This window comes from Podarcis liolepis (genome assembly GCF_965112155.1).
Source record: "Podarcis liolepis genome assembly, chromosome: 8".
In the NCBI taxonomy this organism is placed as follows: Eukaryota; Metazoa; Chordata; class Lepidosauria; order Squamata; family Lacertidae; genus Podarcis; species Podarcis liolepis.
The window spans coordinates 20,426,453-20,446,474 of record NC_139560.1 but is presented as its reverse complement, the minus strand read 5'-3'; the positions used below and the strand labels follow the sequence as shown (position 1 = coordinate 20,446,474).

Genomic DNA, 20,022 nt, shown 5'->3' with positions numbered 1-20,022 from the left:
CAGTAAATAGATTTTGAAGTTAGTATTTCATCCTGAGGCAGAAGAAATTTGAAGTGAGGATGGCTCGACCTACTTTGAGGATTTAAAGAGAAAAGATGAGGACTAGAAACTTAAGTCATATGATGTCTACAATGCATTTCAAACTTTTAACAAGGATCCTGATCCACCAGGTAAACCTTTGAATGAGCAGGCAATGGCTGACCCTGAATAACATTGCTGAGAAGAGAAGAAGAAGAAGAGTTTGGATTTGTTATCCCGCTTTATCACTACCCGAAGGAGTCTCAAAGCGGCTAACATTCTCCTTTCCCTTCCTCCCCCACAGCAAACACTCTGTGAGGTGAGTGGGGCTGAGAGACTTCAGAGAAGTGTGACTAGCCCAAGGTCACCCAGCAGCTGCATGTGGAGGAGCAGGGAAGTGAACTCGGTTTCCCAGATTACAAGACTACCACTTTTAACCACTACACCACACTGAGTGTGGTAGCGTGACACTTCACAGGGACTAAGTTCCATTAAACTGAATGGCATGTACTTCCATTGAATTGGATGGGACTACACACGTTCTGTGTAGAAGATTGTATGTCCAGGGTATTCTGTGGGAGGGGGCCAGGGCTGAACCATATATTTGATAGCCTCTGTGTGTCTGAAAAGCACAACTGCCATTTCCCCAAGGCGTAGAGAGTAGACACGTTCTAGCCTTTCTGCACCACAACCTCTTTTTTCCTTGCAGCTATCCCCACAACTGTCTTCTGCCCCATTGCTTCTCCAGGGCTTGCAGCAACGGGGGCTGGTCCATTAGGGTGCATGAAAGCACTGCTCAACCAGCCTCACTCTACTCTTCACCAACCCCTCACCTGCCTGCTGTCCTATTTACAACCAGTCTGGGCAAGGCTCGCCACCTTCTTTCACCTTGGAGTTGCCCATGGAGTGCTCAGCAGGGAGGAAGATAGGGACAAATACAGAGTGAATTGGCTCTGTCACCACCTACTGTTGGACCTCCTTGCTTTCCATACATGTGTTAGCTGATGAACACAGGGTTCTGGCCTCTATCTCAAGAGATGCTTAAAGAAAAGAGGGAGAGGGGGAGGGGGAGGGGGAGGGGGAGAGAGAACTAGGGGTCTAAACACATGTTACATTAATGACATAAATGACAATAAACTGCAGCACACAAGGAAAATATATTCATGTCCTCTCCATCTCCTGCAGCAATCATGGTAAAAATCACCCCTTTCCCTCTGTAGCAGGCAATGACTTTTCCACCTGCCTTGATCCACCCAGTCTTTCCCAGACTATGACTTTGAAAACAGGAGCAGTAGCTGGGAAGAAGGGTTCAGGGGTATTTTTTTTTTAAAAAAAAAATCCTTTTATAAGTTTCTTTGTTTCTCAGTTACCTGCTTTTGTACGTTTTGTGGCATTTTGTGTATTGTGATTTGCTGTTATTTTTTATTGATTCTAGATTGGCAATTCTTTATTGTGGTTGATAAGTGTGAACTGTTTAATCGTTATTTGCTGATGTTTAATTTTACTGTTTACTATTAGATTCTGATGTACTGTTGAATGTTGCTTTGTTTGATATAAGTTGTTTATTTTAAAGCTATTGTGACCTTTCTATTGGATCAGATTGTTACTATTAATGTTTGATGTTTTATTGTGTTTTTATGTGTTGGAAGCTGCCCAGAGTGGCTGGGGCAACCAAGCCAGATGGGCAGGGTATAAATAAACAATTATTATGATTAAATTATTATTGCATCAATAGTATTAGGTTAAAAACACCCATTGACATCAATGCCCCCACCCTTAAAATACCCAATTGCTGCATCAGACAGAACTTTTTTTTACCAAGATTGGGGCTGGATAGGGAATGCTTAAACAGTCCCTTCCTATACAGTGCAGTATCAGTGGCAATCATGTACAAACACTCTGCAAGCCTGATATTTCTTTTTTCTTTTTAAACCCAGCATGAGTTTGCTAATAATATTGTTAGCATAATGAATATTTAGGTATCGTTAATCCTTCTTTATGGCATAAAGCATCAGAATGTTGCCTATAAGAAGGCAGTGTTCATTCTTAGCGTCAGAATTCAGTATTAAGGCATGCTGTGATTCCCACAGATATTCTGAGCCTCGGTTCATACGATGCATTCCTCCTCCTCACTAAATACCCCATCCCATTGTAAGATACAACCTATTATTAAAGACATCACACAGTGAAATCCTAACCATGTCTAGTCAACAGTGAGTCCCACTGAATTCAATGAGGCTTATTCCCAGGTAAATGGAGTTAGGCTAGCAATCTATAGAACTGTTTTGTGAGCCACCAAACTGAGCCCAGCCAAGCATACAATGAGGCCACTGAGAACTCCTGGTTTTGCTGGAAATTAGGGACTGTCCAAGCAGATAAGCTTGCAGTTAGCTTGGTGGGTCCCCAAATACACAAAACTGCTCTAATACTTTGCAGTCACAAATACGTAAAAATAGGATTGTTGCATTTCTTTTTGCTCTGTAGCATTTATGATAAAGAAATGAGTAACTTGGGTAACTACAACCAAAAGGGGTTCATTTGTCCAAAGGGAGTGAACAAGAGATGGAGTTCCCAGCCATAATTTACTAGGTCAGTCTTGTACTGAATGATGGGCCTGGTAGCCATAGGGGATCAGGAATTCCATGACGGTGAGCAAGAGAGTAGCTTGAGCAGGGATGGATCACCCTGTCTCTCTTCTAAAAGCCTGCCTGGTAAGGTAAAGTTAAAGAGACTTCAGACCATTGGGTCCAGTTGTGGCCGACTCTGGGGTTGCGACGCTCATCTCGCTTTATTGGCCGAGGGAGTCAGTGTACAGCTTCCGGGTCATGTGGCCAGCATGACTAAGCTGCTTCTGGTGAACCAGAGCAGCGCACAGAAAGACCATTTACCTTCCCACCGGAGCAGTACCTATTTATCTACTTGCACTTTGATGTGCTTTCGAACTGCTAGGTTGGCAGGAGCAGGGACCGAGCAACAGGAGCTCACCCCGTTGCAGGGATTCGAATGGCCGACCTTCTGATCGGCAAGTCCTAGGCTCTGTGGTTTAACCCACAGCGCCACCCACGTCCCTAGGGGAAAAAGTCTCGCAAGAGGCTAGAAGCCTACAATGCAGAACATGGGACTTCCGCTCTTCCACAGTCAGCATGGAACCAGACAGAAAGATGACAAAGAACTTTTTCCTTTTTGCAGGCTAGTAACTTTTGTTGGCTTGTTTGCAAGGCTGCACTGAAGATGTGGGGAGCCTTTTTTAGGCTGAACAACCTTCCGAGGGCAACGTTGCGGTTGGCATCAGAGGCCAAAGTGGGTCAAGCAAATGGCCTCCTGCAGTAGGCCAGTTTCTACACATGCTTTGATGCCCCTCTCTATCCCTCTCATTGCCAGAGCTCAAGGACATTTTCCAGCCAAGCAAAAAGAGAAGGGTGTGGTGTGGAGAGAGTTCTGAAATCTAGAGAGGCCTGGAAGGCCATATTTGGACCCTGGGCCCGAGGTTCTCCACCTCTGGTTTATTAGAGAAGCAAGTTGGGGCCTGGTCATTGCCTGGAGGGGAGACCGCCTGGGAATCACAGACCCACTGACTTCCATTCCATAATGGAAGAAAGGCAGGATATGAACATAAGACAATAATTTTAAAATAAATAGTAACAAAGTTTGTAGCTATCACCTTGCTCAAGGAAAGAGATGATTGCAGCATGACACTTTTGTGCAATTGCTCGTGGAAAATAGCATGAGATGCTGGCACAGTCTACAGCTGTCCGCCATTGTCCCAATTAGCGTCCATCTTCTTGCATTTTTCTCGCAAGAGCTAGCGCCTCATTAAAGAGGTACCAACACCCCCATGATTCGTTTGGATAAATGCCTCTTAGCACCCCTCTTGCTATGACCGTTCCCTATCACCCGAGATAATTGAAGGTGGGTTTGCACCAATTCTCCATTTCCTTATAGGCATCAGGCTCATTTCATCTGCTAATTTCTCCAGGATACCAGTGTTTAATTGTTTGATGTATGCATGCTTCTGACATTGCACTGTTCCATCTAATCTCACAATTACATGGAGTTCATTATTCTCTCCATTTTTGTTTTCTTCTGCTAATTTCATCAAAAAGTGACTTACAGGTACAGAGATGCACAGCCACGATTGCACAGATCCTGCTTTATGTACCCATACCTGACACCTACCCATTCTTATAAGAGAAATCCTTACATTCTGAATCAGTGAAGGGAAACCAAGCTAGAAAGCAAATTTGCATTCCGAGGGACTGATTATATCACAGCAGTACGACTGCACACATCTTTCATGGAATTTTAGCCTGCATTTTGATGGATGCTTATGGCAGCCCATTGAAAACTGAGCTATTATGATGGTGAGCCACTGCAGACAAATCCAGTGACTGTACACTAACAGATACCATATGCAGCAGTTTAAGAGCCCACAGTGTTTTGCCCATGGCGGCTGTAAGTTCAAGTGACCCCAAGTGCTTTCTACATGACTTGGAACACAGGATATAAGGGTTAGGTGGACTCCCTGTACCTTGAGGTCAAGAACCTGGGGCCGTCCAGATGTTGCTGGACTCCAACTCCCATCAGCCCCTACCAGCGTGGCCAAGTGGTCAGGGATGGTGGGAATTGCAGTCCAACAACATCAGGTGTTCCATAGATTCCCCATCCCTGCTGTACATGGTTGGAGATAACAGCTCAGTTGCAGAGCACAACTAGCATCCAGGATCTCCATGGTATGACCCCCTGAGTTGACAATACTTAGTTGGATGGATGAATGTCTGACTTCTTATAAGGCAGACTCCCTTTTTCCTAGATCCTGGAAAGCAGGGGAAACTTTGACTTGTACGTTTCCATGTGTGTTTGTGTGTTATATGCAAGCAATGGGAGCCAATGTTGCTTGTATGATATGCAAACATGGAAGGAAGGCAGTCTGTTCCTGGGAGCAGCCAAACTGGCTGAAGAACACAGAAATTGGGAGCTGGGAACCTGTGACCCTCCACATGTTACTGGACTCCAGTTCCCATCTGATCCAGTCAGGGATGATGTGAGCAACATGTGGTGGACCACATCTTCCCCATTACTGTTATAAAGGGCATGACTCTGGTGTGAGTCTGTAGGTCCCCGTCTGCTTTCAGTAATGGTGATGGGTTACATCGCAGGTCTTCTGCATCAGTTGCCACAACAGGTATTTATTACATGTTTTACCCTGTTAAGACACTTGGGTATTAAAAAAAAAAAAATTACAAATGCAAATAACAACACCCACCAATCCAGCACAGGTTTGTGCAGCCAAGCACTCTGCAATTGCCTGGGGGGTTAGGGGGTTTGAATCCTCTTACAAGAAAGTGTACACAGAAGACAAATGGGTTCCCAGAAGCATTCTGTTGGGATTGGGAAAGGCCCATTAGCCTGGATCTTTATTCAAATGCAAAATGAGATTTTAGCTCTAATTATTATTACTGTCTCGAGAAGCTCTGCTTAGGCAGTGCTCTTAAGAGAGGCCTGGTTTTCATGTTTCAATAGCCCTTAAAGAATAATAACACCGGAGGAAAATCCAGGGAGTCTACAAGGCTTAGAAACTAAAATGTTCTGAGGACCCTGGATCTTGTGGCAGTGGGTTCCAGGTACTACAGAAGGGGTAGGGGACCTGTCACCCCTCATATGTTCTAGATTCAGGTAGGTAGCCGTGTTGGTCTGATGCAGTCGAAATACATAAAAAAATAAAAGATGGTCCAATAGCACCTTAGAGACCAACTAAGTTTGTTCTCTGTATAACCTTCCGTGGGCATGCACACTTCTTTAGAGACCTCATATGTTGTTGGACTCCAGGTACCATCGACTTCAGTCACCATGGTCAATGGCCAGGAATGATGGGAGCTGTAGTACAGCAAAGGTTCAAAGGGCCAAAGATTCCTTACCCCTGAAATATAAGCAGATCCACTCCAGCACCTAGAACTCCTACAGTGTGGTCTAGTGGCCAGAGTGTTGGACTAGGGCAGGGGGTCAGCAACCTTTTGCAGCTGTGGACCGGTCCACCGTCCCTCAGACCATGTGGTGGGCCGGACTATATTTTGAAGAAAAAAAGTGAACAAACTCCTATGGCCCACAAATAACCTGGAGATGCTTTTTACAGTGGTGCCCCGCAAGACGAATGCCTCGCAAGACGGAAAACTCGCTAGATGAAAGAGTTTTCCGTTTTGGAGGTGCTTCGCAAAACGAATTTCCTATGGGCTTGCTTCGCAAGATGACAATGTCTTGCGAGTTCCTGCTGGTTTTTTTCCCTCCTCCCCCCCTTTTCTAAGCCGCTAAGCCGCTTATCAGCTGATCCGATCAGCAGATAAGCCGCTAAAAGCCACTAATAGCGCTAATCCGCTAACCCTTCAATGGGCTTGCTTCGCAAGACGAAAAAAACCGCTAGACGAAGAGAATCACAGAACGGATTCTTTTCGTCTTGCGAGGCACCACTGTAAATAAAAGGACACATTCTACTCATGAAAAACAAGCTGATTCCTGGACCATCCGTGGGCCAGCCTGAGAAGCTGACTGGGCCGCATCTGGCCCCCAGGCCTTAGGTTGTCTACCCTTGGACTAGGGTCTGGGAGACCAGGGTTCAAATCGCCACATGGCCATTAAGCTCACTGGGTGACCTTGGGCCAGTCTCTGCCTCTCAGGATTGTTGTGGGGATAACTATCCATGCCACCTTGAGCTCCTTGGATAAAAAAAGGTGAGATATAAGTGCAACAAATAAACAAACAAACAAACAAACAAACAACAAAACAGACACTGGTGGTGGTATAAGAAGCTTATGCAAGCAATCTGCAATCTAGCTTTTATTTTCCTCAAAAGAGCTCAAGAATATATCAGGGTGGGGAGCCCCTCCAACCCCACCAAATTCCCTCAGGGGGAAAGTGGCTGAAGGGGTGACAGCCATTCTCAAGCTTTCTTTCAGACACATACTAAACACCACACTCTCAGTACATGGCCAGCCCTCTGAGATTGGCTAGGCTGAGATAATGACTGACCGAAAATGACTCAAAATAAGGTTTGTGGCTGGCCAGGGATATGAATCCAAATCTATCTATCTGGTGCCAGTCTGATACTTAAACCACTCAGGGTTGGCTCAAGATATTTTGCTGCCCGAGGCAGACCAGCAAATGGTGTTCCTATGCCCACAAATTGAAGGTTCTTGGTACCCAAAGCCAGTAAAATTATTTGGGCACCCGAGGCGGAAAGTCCCACAAGTGCCTCTCTCCCTTCTTGGCAGTAAAAATAGAATAAAAAATTAAATGACTCTTAATTTGCTTCCCTTTCACAACACCGAGCACCAGAAACCTCACTCTGCCCAACGGTAGGGTTGGTCCCATGACCACGCGGGTGGCGCTGTGGGTTAAACCACAGAGCCTAGGGACTGCCAATCAGAAAGTCGGGGGTTCGAATTCCCGCGACTGGGTGAGCTCCCATTGCTTGGTCCCTGCTCCTGCCAACCTAGCAGTTCGAAAGCACATCAAAGTGCAAATAGATAAATAGGTACCGCTCCAGCAGGAAGGTAAATGGTGTTTCCATGTGCTGCTCTGGTTCATCAGAAGCGGCTTAGTCATGCTAGCTACATGACCAGGAAGCTGTATGCCGGCTCCCTCGGCCAATAAAGCGACATGAGCGCCGCAATCCCATAGTCGGCCACGACTGGACCTAATGGTCAGGGGTCCCTTTACCTTTAATGACACCGAGCATCAGAAACCTCACTCTGCCCAATGGTAGGGTTGGTCCCATGACCACAGCGTCACAATGGCTCTTGATTTGCCAGCAATGGATACTTAATACACACAGCACATGTATTTAGGGGCAGGCAGACAAGCACTTTGTACACGACCTTCCCCAACAACCGTACATTAAATGAGAAGGTGTATATTGGAAATTTCCTTTTACCAAAGGGTTTAGGATTAATCTAATGTAGAGAAAACATCACAGAGGAAATGTACAAAGCCTAGCTGGCTATAGCTCTTGGGTCTGATTAGCAGCAAATTCTTCTAGATAACCCCCATTGAAATGAACAGATTTGCACCGGCTGGCATGTTTCGATGGACACTTATGCAACACAACTTGCACGACTGCTTGACACTCTTTGATATTCTGCAGTGCCTCATGTGTTCCTTATGTGAATTTTGTTCTAAAAACCCCCAGTTCCAATCTCCACATTGCAAATGACCGGAGTACAGCATCTTTCAGAAGTTCGGACTGGTCAAATACATGGGGACAACAACTGATGATAAACAGGGCAATTATCAAAGGCATCTGCATTAGAATATTTTTTGTAAGGTTGCTGACCTCCCCAAGCCTTCAAGGGCAGGAAGGTTTATAAATCTAATGACTAAATGACTCATGGGGCTTAAAGGAGTTTTATATCTCACATAGATGTGCAGGTATAAGCAGAAAAAAACACTGCACCCCTGATAAGCAGAGTAAAAAAAATCCACTCAAATTGAAATTGAATGCTCCAGTCTTTAATTGCCGATACCGGATGACTGTCCTGGGGCTTGGTTACTGGTGCCCCTTAGCATACTGCCACAGTCTGTTAATAACCTTTCATGTAGGCTGTTACAGTTTATGGTTTTTAGAGTGACAGAGAGTATTAAATACTTTATACGAAGCATGGAAGGGATGGGTAGAGAAACGTGGACCTAGCCGGATGAAAATGCCACCAAGCAATTATTTTAACACACAACAAGAAAGTTAGCGCAATTTGGAACGCCAAAATGTCATCTCCAAGTGCCAGCTTCAAGTGAGGAACTCACACTAGATCCCTGTGGAAAATGTAGGGCAGTTATTTGTGCCTGAATAAGGAAGGCAGTCTGTGGTAAATAGTGGTAACAAGAGGCCAAATTCCACACCTTCCTAACAAATTAAAAACAGGCAAATCACATGGACCAGGTGATAGCTACCTGAGAGTTCTTAAAGAACTCAAATGTTAAATTGCTGGTCTTCTAACAAACATCTGTGACTTGTCCCTAAGATCAGTTTCTGCACCTGGAATGCAACCAAAGTAACACCATTTTTAAAATGGATCTGGGGGAAATCCATAAAATTACAGGGCTGTTACTTCACATCTGTCCTGAGAAAACTGGTGGAAAGCATTATTAAAGGTAAAATTTTCAAGCATAGAGAATAACAACTGCTGCTGATTTATTTATTTATTAACTTGGGGTGGGGGGGGGAGGTAAGAAAGGGCACAACAGAGGTGTATGAAATGATGCATTACATGAAGGATGTGGATAGAAGTTTCCCTCTCTCTCTCATTATCCTATAACGTGGGGTCATCCACTGAAGCTGAACGTTGGACAATTCAGGGCAGACCAAAAGGAAGCACACAGTTAAACTGTGGAACTCTCTGCAGCAGGATGTACTTGTGGCCAACTCAGACTGCTTTAAAATGAGTTTGGACACATTCTAGGTAAGTTGCTTTGAACCTTTGTTTTAAATAGCAACCAACTAATGCAATAAATGGGACACGGGTGGTGCTGTGGGTTAAACCACAGAGCCTAGGACTTGCCGATCAGAAGGTCGGCGGTTCGAATCCCCATGACAGGGTGAGCTCCCGTTGCTCAGTCCCTGCTCCTGCCAACCTAGCAGTTCGAAAGCATGTCAAAGTGCAAGTAGATAAATAGGTACCGCTCCGGTGGGAAGGTAAATGACGTTTCCGTGCACTGCTCTGGTTCGCCAGAAACGGCTTAGTCATGCTGGCCACATGACCCGGAAGCTGTACATCGGCTCCCTCGGCCAATAAAGTGACATGAGAGCCACAACTCCAGAGTCAGCCACGACTGGACCTAATGGTCAGGGGTCCCTTTACCTTTAATGCAATAAATAATAAAACAATAAATAAGGCAGTAAGTGGCTAGTAGTCATGATGGTTATGTTCTGCCTCCATTAATGGGCACAGAATGCCTCTGAAAACCAGTTGCTGGGAATCTCAAGTAAAGAAAATGCTGTTGTGCTCACATTCTGTGGGCATCTGCTGGGCATCTGCGAAAACAGGAAGCTGGGCTAGATGGGCTTTTGAGCTGATTCTGCATTACTCTTCTTAGGATGCATAGGAAGATCAGAAGTTGACTTACGCTGAGTCAGCCCATTGTCCCATTTAGCTCAGTATTTCCTACACTGACTGGCAGTGGCCCTCCAGGGTTCCAGGCAGGAAGATTTGCTCACCACTGTGGGTTAAACCACAGAGCCTAGGACTTGCTGATCAGGTCGGCAGTTCGAATCCCCGCGATGGGGTGAGCTCCCATTGCTCGATCCCTGCTCCTGCCAATCTAGCAGTTCAAAAGCACGTCAAAGTGCAAGTAGATAAATAGGTACCACTCCGGCAGGAAGGTAAACGGTCTTTCTGTGCGCTGCTCTGGTTTGCCAGAAGTGGCTTAGTCATGCTGGCCACATGACCCGGAAGCTGTACGCCGGCTCCCTTGGCCAATAAAGCGAGATGAGTGCCGCAACCCCAGAATCAGTCACAACTGGATCCAATGGTCAGGGGTCCCTTTACTTTTACCTTGAGATGCCAGAAATTGAGCCAGAAGCCTTCTGTACACCTAACAGATGCTTAAGCTGGAGCTATGACAGTTCTCATGTTCAGGCTGCAATGCTACAAATGTTTATTTGGACCTGAAGATCTCGTTTGCCCCTTCTCTGTGAGAAAGGGCCTTTGCGAATACAGAACCTTTGTGACATCTCCCATTACCTTAACTGTAATGCTTTTCAGTGAATTCAGTACGCAGACACCTCTTGGCTATTTACAGACAATTCACATATGCACCGTTTGATGCCCATAGCATGGAAGAGATGGTGTGCACATGTGAATGTTGACATCACACAGACACAGCCTTCTTCTTGGCATAGACATGATGTTATCCAGTGGAGTGAGTCCACGCATTCAGCTGCCTGCTCATCAAGTCCTGGTTCACACACACACAAGACTTGACATCTCTGATCTTGGTTGATGTGTACATCTCGGCTGATTGTGTGGCCTGACTCCACTGAAAACCATTGCACTGAAGAGGCCACATGGAGGCTCTGTATGCGATGACACAGTCTCACACATAAGCCACCACTTGATCCTGCAATGCGTGGGCAATGCCACCAGCCAGCCTTGAATAACGTTAAATAAGTTGGCGCTCTTGTTATTAAATATACCAAGAAAAAAGCACACCAAGAACTCAGGCCAATGTAAGTTTCAATAGTGGGAGTGGGCATCTCCTGGAATCCTGGCAGCCCAGCAAAGCCCACTGCCAACACCTTACCCATGCCCCCCTTAAACTTTCATTGCTTATAGCACCACACCACCCTTTTTATTTTCTACAGGTGCCCTGTTGTAATGTCGCTTTGGGGTACTGTGGGGCATTAAGATGGCAGGCCCCAGTGCAGATTAAGGACATGTCATTTTAATTCCTCACAGAGCCCTGGAGTGACACTTACAAATGGTGCTGTGGAAAATGGAAAGGGCAGCTCCTAGACCTTCACTGGGGGGGTGGGTCTGCCAGCCAATGGCAATGTGAATTCTACTGTTATTGCATGTACACCAGGACCACATCCACACCCTACCTTTAAAGCAATAAATGTAAGCCACTTTAAGCAGTCATGGCTTCCCCCAAAGAACTCTGGGAGCTGTAGTTTGGTAAGGGTGTTGAGAGTTGACAGAAGACTCCTGTTCCCCTCCCACAGCTACAAACCCCAGCGTGGTTTCACAATCAATTATCCCTCTTCCCAGGGAACTCTGTTTAAAGTGGAATCACAGAGCTTTAAATGTAGGGTGTGAATGTGGCTCTAAGCGACGCAGTTTCAATGGACATCAGCCATAGAAGAATTTCCATAAACACCAAGAGAACCATTTTCAATCACTCTGAATCCCATGTATACATTATTTCAAATATTATCTCTTTTGTCTTTTCGTCCAAGACTACGACGTCTACAGAACACAAACATACCATTTCAATGGGCTAGGAAAAGATACTCTTCAACGGACGGCACTTGCTATTTTAAGCTTCATTTGGTTTCATGTAATGACAATTACGTTCTTCATCCTTTGCTGCCTCAGAGTGCCAAGAACGTCCTAACTATCTACGGCAAGAGCATCCTCCTCAACTAACGATAACTCCATGTTATCGTTTGTGGAAGATTTCACTCGGAAATTAAAGGAGCCGTAGAGCTTGGCCGATTCCTTGGAGGCTGCAAACCTGCTTCTCCTGTAGAGCTCGCCTTTCCACATAGAGATCATGAGCAAACTGGACAGTACTACGCCCCCCAACGTTAAAAGGCAGAGCCCGGCAATCACACAACGATCCAGGTGAGCCCCAATCTTGGCGCTCTCATTCTCCAGCCGCTCCATTTCCCTTGCCGCCACCGTGCTGGGATCCACGGTCACGTCCCTGGGGACCACGTAGGAAACGATCACTAGCAATATCCCGCTGACCAGGAAGAAGATGGCGCTGACGAAGCCATAGTCTACTGACTTTCCTCCATCAGCTTCCGAGGCAGCATCATCGTTTTCCTCAGAAATCAGTGAGGGTGGATCGTAGGGCCATTCGAGGGGCATCCCTCCAGCAGGGTCAGGGTGGGGAATGAGATCCTGGCCTTGGCAGCAGCTCTTGTGGGCAAGACGTCCTGCGTAGTCCAGATTGTTGACATTTTCGTCCACGAAAGTGAAGGACGTCTCCGATTCGCAGCAGCAAGCTCTCTGTTGGGTTGCCTCCTTTGCTTCTTTGGGAAAGCTGGGATGGCAGGTGATCTCACCTGTGGTTGTACATTCTGGGCACGGTGAGGAACCAGTGGTGAAGGAAAGAGGGGCTTCAGCAAGATCTGCCCTTTGGATGGCTTTGCAGTGCCTCTCGCAGCACTCAGCAGCCATGGATATGGTTGCAGTCCTTCCTGCACTTTCACCGGGCTGTCCCTGACCAGGGGGAGTAGGCACACTCCAGTCCATATTCTGACACTGATCAGACTGACCACCCTCTTTGGTGAGGTACAGAAGCTCCACGCATGCCATCAGGAAGCCCCCTTGAACTAGCCGTGGTTTACCATTCATAAGCCCACACTTCAGTAAACAGTGACAATTCCAACCTCGCCATCAAGCGCGAAAGAGCAGTTGCCCAACTGAAGCGATCTACTGTTTTCCAGCCACTGTTTTAGCTGGGACACTGTTTCAGCCACTACCCAATTAAACAAATTTCCTTGGACAAGCATTCCTTTTCAATCTGCAAATAGAAAGGGGTAGAGGGAGAAAACAGCTTCATCATTCAAGATATATTATGAGGCTAATACAGACTCAAACTCATTATTCTGATTTTGTCCAGCGTGTGGGTACATTTGTGTGCATGTGTGTGCGTGGCAGGCAAACAACAAATGCGATTGTTTTAATCAAGCACTTAAAGCCGAAATCCGCTTGCCGAACTCAAATCTATTAGGAACTCTAATCAACCTTTGACACCGCTATCCAATTACAGAAAGAACCCATCGGAAATAAAGGGGAGGCATAAATATATACCCATAGCTTCCCCCTGAAAGGCAAAGACCATCAAGTTTCAAACGGAGGAAAGTGCAAACTCAAGAAAGAACTAAACTGGGGTGGGGAGTCCACATTCAAATGCGGAGTCTAATTAGGAAGAAGCCTGCAAATCCCTTGTAGCTCGGCAAATCCAGGATCTCTATTCTCTTGTGGAAATCTGATAATCCCAGGAGGAGGGAAAGGAGCACTTTCTGAAGCAGATCTCCAGCTCCGATTAAAACACACACACACCCGCCACGCTTGCAATGAAATTATGCTCCTCAGAGACAGAGGATGCAAAGAAACGGAGAGCAACGATGCGCTGCATGCAAGGCAGAGAGAAAACTTGGAGCATGAAAAAAAATAAAGAACAAACCACCTACTGTACCTTAAAGAAAGGAGGCGAGGGAGGGAAAAAAACACCCAGCATGGACTTTTATCTATCTATCCATCCATCTATGAAGCAAAATATAATTATTATGAATTACATCCCCGGAGAGCTGCTGCCTTCTGGGCGCCCGTGCCAACAGACTGGGTTGCGGGATGCCCCCCAAAAGCCGTGTCACAGCCCAGGCTGGCACCAAGGAGACCTTTCCCTGCTTTTTCCTCCCCAGGGTTTGCGTGCAAACTCCAGGCGGACGCGTTTCTAAGGGTCGTCAGGAGGCGGACTCGGGTGGCCCCGGCAGCTGGTTCCCCTTCATTCCCCTTCTCCGGACATACCTTTCCCCGCTCAGTTTGCGCCCACCCGGCGGCGGCGGCGGCGCGGCGCTGCCCATCCCGCTGAAGTCTCGCCAAGAAGTCCTGGCGGCCGCGCTCCTCCCGCACGCTGCTCCGCCCGCCTCCCGAGGGGCTCGTGGGGGGAGGGAGGGAGGAGGAGCTCGCGGTGCATGCTGGGAGACGTAGTCCTGCAGGGGGAGGAGAGGCGGGCGGGCGGCAGGGTCCGGAGTTCCTGAGTGGGCAGCCCGGGGAGGTGGTGGCGCGGACAGAGTGAGAGGCCGCCGGCAGCGCTGGTCTCTCGGCGCGTGGGAAGCCATGAAGCGACGTCCTTCGAGCATGTGCAGAGTGCCGCCCTCCCCGCCCGCAGTTAGCGCCGGCCGCAGAGGTTTAGGATCGCAAAGGGAGTTTCGCGCAGGAGCGAGAAAGCAGAGTTGTCGCTGGGGATGGGCGCAATTCAGCAAGATCCGTTCCGTATTTCATTGTGGTTTCCTTACCTCTCCACCTCAACTATTGCTCATTCATTCATGATCATAGGATCGTAGAACTGTAGACTTGGAAGGGACCCCAAGGGTCATAAAGTCCGACCCGCTGCAATGCAGGAATCTCAACTAAAGCACCCGTAACAGATACAATGGTACCTCGGGTTAAGTACTTAATTCGTCCCGGAGGTCCGTTCTTCATCCTGAAGCAAAGTTCTTAACCTGAAGCACTATTTCTGGGCTAGCGGAGTCTGTAACCTGAAGCGTATGTAACCTGAAGCGTATGTAACCTGAGGTACCACTGTATGTCTATGTCGTTTTGCACTCACGCCAGTGGCAAAGCGGCTCAAAACAATAAATAACAGTGACATAATAGAACATCACAATTATAGAATAAATAACAAATCATCAGTAGGACGACCAACCCTCTCCTACCAAACACTGTTAACTGCAGCAACTAAAAAAGGGGGAAACGAAACAGCAAAACCACAAGAAAAGTCATATTATATGATTCACAAAGCACTACAGCACCTTTTCCCTCACTGTTCTTTCTCTGGAAACAGCCCTCTTATGAAGGCTGGAGGGTGGGGCAAGGCAGGTGGAAAAAGCCATCACTGTTTTATCAAGACACAAAAGGCAACGTGCAGGCGCATTTGGAATGCACACCTCTTGTTAGTTTCTAACAGGAGAGAGAAGCTGGTCTGGTGCATATGGAGCCAACCACCGCCTCTGCCTATCCTACCTCACAGGGTTGTTGGGAGGATAAAATGGGGAGAGGGAACCATATCCCTGAGGTCCTCTCAGGAAAGATAGAATTTTTCATGCAACAACAGCCGCAGCGATTTATACATTATATATTTTTAATAAATAATAATGTGGGGACTTCCTTTTTTATCTATAAAAAAGTGGGATGTTCATTATTTCCAATGAAGGGGACTTGTGATGGATATGAGAGAAGAAAGAGCTAGTGCAATGAGATGCAAGATCAGTAACAGAGAATCTGTGGCTCTTCAGATACTGCTGGACCGCCATTCACAATGCTAGCTGGGGCTGATGGAAATTGGGAGTCTCAGCAACAAGTTGATGGCCATAAGAACAGAAAACGAGCCTTCTGGGTGGATCAAGTCAATGGTCCATCTAGTTCACCATCCTGCTCTCACAGGGGCCAACTGGATGTCTGTGGGAAGCCTGCAAGCTGGACACAAGCATAACTCTGCCCACCACAATCCCCAGGAACTGGAATTCAGAAACATAGTGCCTGTGGAGTGGAGGTAGAACATAGCCATTGTGGCTAGTAGCCATTGATAGCCTTGACCTTCATAAACTTGTCTAATCCTCCTGTGAAGACATCTCAGTTTGTGCCCATCACTGCTTCCTGTTGGAGTGTTCCATAGTTTAACTGTGTGAAGAAGTATTCCCCCCCCCCATCCATTCTGAACCTTCCAACATGATGACCATGAGTTCTAGCGGTATTAGAGAGGGAGAAAAACATTGCTCTATCTACTTTCTCCATGCCATTCATAATTTGTTTTTGTGTCATCCTGACCATATGTTCCCCATCCCTGTGGTAAGTAGACCACACCCACAAAAGCATTATCTTCATAGGCTGGTGACTCTGATCTTACATTTTCACTCAGAGCTTCAGTGCTCCAAGTAAAGGCCTTTCTGATTCTCACTTTGTTTTCAGACTGTCAGTAGTAAAGTGTTCACAGACGGCTTTGTGCTCTTTTATAACTGCGTAAATGTGTTCTGCCAAAGATGTCAGGTGTGGAGATGGTGAGAAAAAAAACCCCCCCACTGCATAGCAACATGGAGGCTTCTGCAACCACAAATATAACTGCCTAAAAGATTAATCAGGCAACGTGAAAAGGGAAGCAACATTCATTAAAGAGCTGGAAAACTTCCCCACCCATTTTTATTTTTATTTTAATCTTCTTTTCATTTTGCTGAGTTTGCACATGCACGTTTGAGTGATGGCTTGCATGTGTGAAATGGTTGCTGCGCATCAAAGAAGGCAGGCAGAGCATTCATTATCTGTAATACTTTTTGGTGCAGGCAAGCCATACGATCACAAGAAGCACATAAAAATATTATTTACTGTTGTCCCTTGACACAATTAGCTTGCAACCTGTGACACGTCCCACAATTCTTTCATGGCTCTGCTCATCACTACCACTGCTGCTGTGTTACAATATTTTCTGAATGACCAGCGTTCTGAGTGAGTTGTGATGAGATCCTGGAAGACAGAGCTATGTGTCTGATGCAGCCTGACCTGTGTCTACACAGGTCCCTCAGGTATCGTGGAGGATGCTGTCCCACAGTGCCAGTGTTGTTGCAATATTAAACTTACATTCTAATAAGCTTCTATATGCCCAAGGCAACAAAATTTCTTCAGCCAGCCCTGGACATAGGATCAGTCTAGGCTATGAAGTCCATGTGGGTGACCTTCCGCAGTGAATTATGTGGGATCATGGGAAATTTCTTTTCTTTGGTTGCTCCTGTTCTGCAAGAATTGGTGAATGAGGGAAGTACTTGCAGACACACCTACTGCACCTGTTTACTTCAAGTCCAAGGGGAATGATCTGAAGGAACCTGAAGCCATCACCTCTGAAGTTAAGCAGGTCTAGGTCTGGTCAGTGCCTTGGATGGGAGACTGCCTGGAAAGAGCATGTATCCCTCTTCCATTCCATGGAAGGCAAAATATAAATGTTAATAAGCAGATGATTTGGACTACAACTCCCATCAGCCTGAATACATCTACAGGGCACCAGTTTGAGGAAGATGAGTGTAAGGCAAGGGCTTTCCCACTGACTGCAACCTGATCCCGTTAGCTGGTGAATGAGCCCACTATGTAAAGCATATACTTTGCCAACTGAGCTTTGGACCCCTCTCCCTAAGTGGTTGCTTGGTATATAATAGCTAGCAGGTACACAATGGGAAAAATATGACACACTGCTTGTACTTGGAGATTGTCAGTGCATACAGCATTAGACAAATATTTGGACAACTTTTTTTTTTACTAAAGACAGTTGGATTGCTGAATGTTCAAAGTGTATTTCAGTGACAGCTCTATTGATTTGCAAATCAAACAGGAAGAGAGAGGAAAATAACACCACACTTCTCTGGACACCTTAGCTAATGCACAGCCTCCCTTTATCTGCCACGCATTAAGAAACCCGTCAATATTCTGGAGGGGGAAAGTGTGTGGTATATTGCACCAGAACTGCCAATAACCTCATTGCAAAAGGCTTCTTTTCCCCATTGGTCATCAAGCAGGAACACAAGTTCAACAATTAGGACACACTCAGAAAGAGAATTATGCTAGATCAGACCAACAGCTGTTACTTCATCTTCCAGTTTCCTGCAGTAGCCAACCGTATGCCCATAAGCAGCGCATGGAGGCAACAGGCTGGTATCCTGCCTCTGATATTGGATGTGTATAACCATCATGACTCTCCTTCCTTGGAGGTTTTTAAGCAGAGGTTGAATGGCCATCTGTCATGGATGGTTTAGCTGAAAATCCTGCGTTGCAGGGGGTTGGACTAGATGACCCTTGTGGTCCCTTCCAAATCTGCAATTCCATGATTCTGTGACAAGTAGCAGTTGATAGTCTTGTCCTCCATCCTTTAGTTTAGAGGGACACATTTTTATTTACCCAGGCTTTTGGTGTTTACATTTTTGAGGAAAGATGTATGATTACAGCATCTTCTGTGGCATTCATCTTTTAGTGGGGTGGGACTTTTCCTTTTTCTTGTATTGTTAGATGAACACTTTAAGAAATGTTTTGTTTTGTAGGCTGTTTCTCTCTCTCTCTCTCTGTATCGTTTTAACTGAGGTTACCTGTTCTGTATTTTATCTTGTTGTGAAGTTGCTTAGAAGGTGAGGGGTTTTTTGGTATATAGTGACAAAGCCATAGGATAAATTTGAAGGGGTCCAGGGTGGAGGAGACATGGGGAATATTCCATTGCACAAGCAAAAATCATTGCACTGATGGAACATTTGCCTTAGCATTATATTGGGGTCTACACAATAACAACAATACAAACCAAGTTATGCTGAAGATCATAACAATGAGGCAAATGGCCTAGTGCTCTTCCTAAACAGAAATAAACACTAGGATGGGGATATGCTTTAGAAGAGAGGGAACACTAATTCATGAATCACTTATTGTCATGCGGATTTTACATTAGATTTCAAGTGGAGCTGTCCATAGTACTGATCACATCATTGTTAATCTCTGTGTACATCTCTTGGTTCAGGAGAGGTGAGTTTCAGAAGATTTTCCCAAGAGGCAAATAAATGCTTGCTTTACATTAGCCACTCAAGGGAAAACTACTTCCACTCAGTAACCTCAAGATAGACAAGGTCAGGCTTGTGCTTTCTGCTCACTGAGGTCTGGTACTCTCTCCCCTTGAACTCCCGATGCATATTCACAACACTTTACTCTTTTGCAAAATACGGGCAGAAGAGAAAAAGGAAACACAGCAAAGTTGCCTAGCAACTGCAGGGATACATTATACAACCATTTCTGATCCCAGCACCTGCCTTTCCCTGGGCCTCAGTGTACTGGGTGGAGTTGGCCTTGACTACAAATAATCATCTGGCACTAACCAAAAGTTATGTCCTTGATTACAGAAGATAGCAGGGTCGTACAGAATGGAGTTGACTGCTCTCACCAGCTGGTACACAGTTTTTAGTTTATTCATTCAAATTCCTTCCCTCCTAGTTCTGGTGTTCCTATGAGGAAGGAGGCCAAAGCTTCTGGTGGTACTCCTGAAGGTATCTTTCTTCCCAAATGTACACAAAGAGTGAGAGCTTTACATCACAAGATGAGACATGTTATACTGTCAGTGGGAGCCAGCTGGTATTGGGTCCCTAGTTAGTAGGGTTTACACAACCATTGTTGTTGTTTAGTTGTTTAGTCGGGTCCGAATCTTCATGACCCCATGGTCACTTCCATACATCACTACTGGGAAAACCATAGCTTCAGCTATACGGACCTTTGTCGGCAAGGTGATGTCTCTGCTTTTTAAGATGCTGTCTAGGTTTGCCATCGCCTTTCTCCCAAGGAGCAGGCGTCTTTTAATTTCGTGACTGCTGTCACCATCTGCAGTGATCTCAGAGCCCAAGAAAGTAAAATCTCTCACTGCCTCCATTTCTTCCCCTTCTATTTGCCAGGAGGTGATGGGACCAGTGGCCGTGATCTTCATTTTTTTGATGTTGAGCTTCAGGCCATATTTTGCACTCTCCTCTTTCACCCTCATTAAAAGGTTCTTTAATTC

General features: G+C 46.0%; 1 protein-coding gene across 1 annotated transcript; it reads right to left on the bottom strand.

Annotated features, from left to right (window-relative positions):
* Positions 1-6,777: 6,777 nt before the first annotated feature.
* On the bottom strand, positions 6,778-14,424 carry TMEM74 (transmembrane protein 74). Its single transcript, XM_083516984.1, has 4 exons — positions 14,265-14,424; positions 10,551-13,254; positions 7,729-10,221; positions 6,778-7,322 (listed from the first exon to the last, which is right to left on the bottom strand). The coding sequence occupies exon 2, from the start codon at positions 13,083-13,085 to the stop codon at positions 12,114-12,116; it is 972 nt and encodes a 323-aa protein (XP_083373110.1). The 5' UTR covers positions 13,086-13,254; positions 14,265-14,424; the 3' UTR covers positions 6,778-7,322; positions 7,729-10,221; positions 10,551-12,113.
* Positions 14,425-20,022: the final 5,598 nt, after the last annotated feature.

Excerpts from the sequence above, each read along its gene's own strand:
- TMEM74 (XM_083516984.1), bottom strand. The coding sequence starts at position 13,085 with ATGAATGGTAAACCACGGCTAGTTCAAGGGGGCTTCCTGATGGCATGC.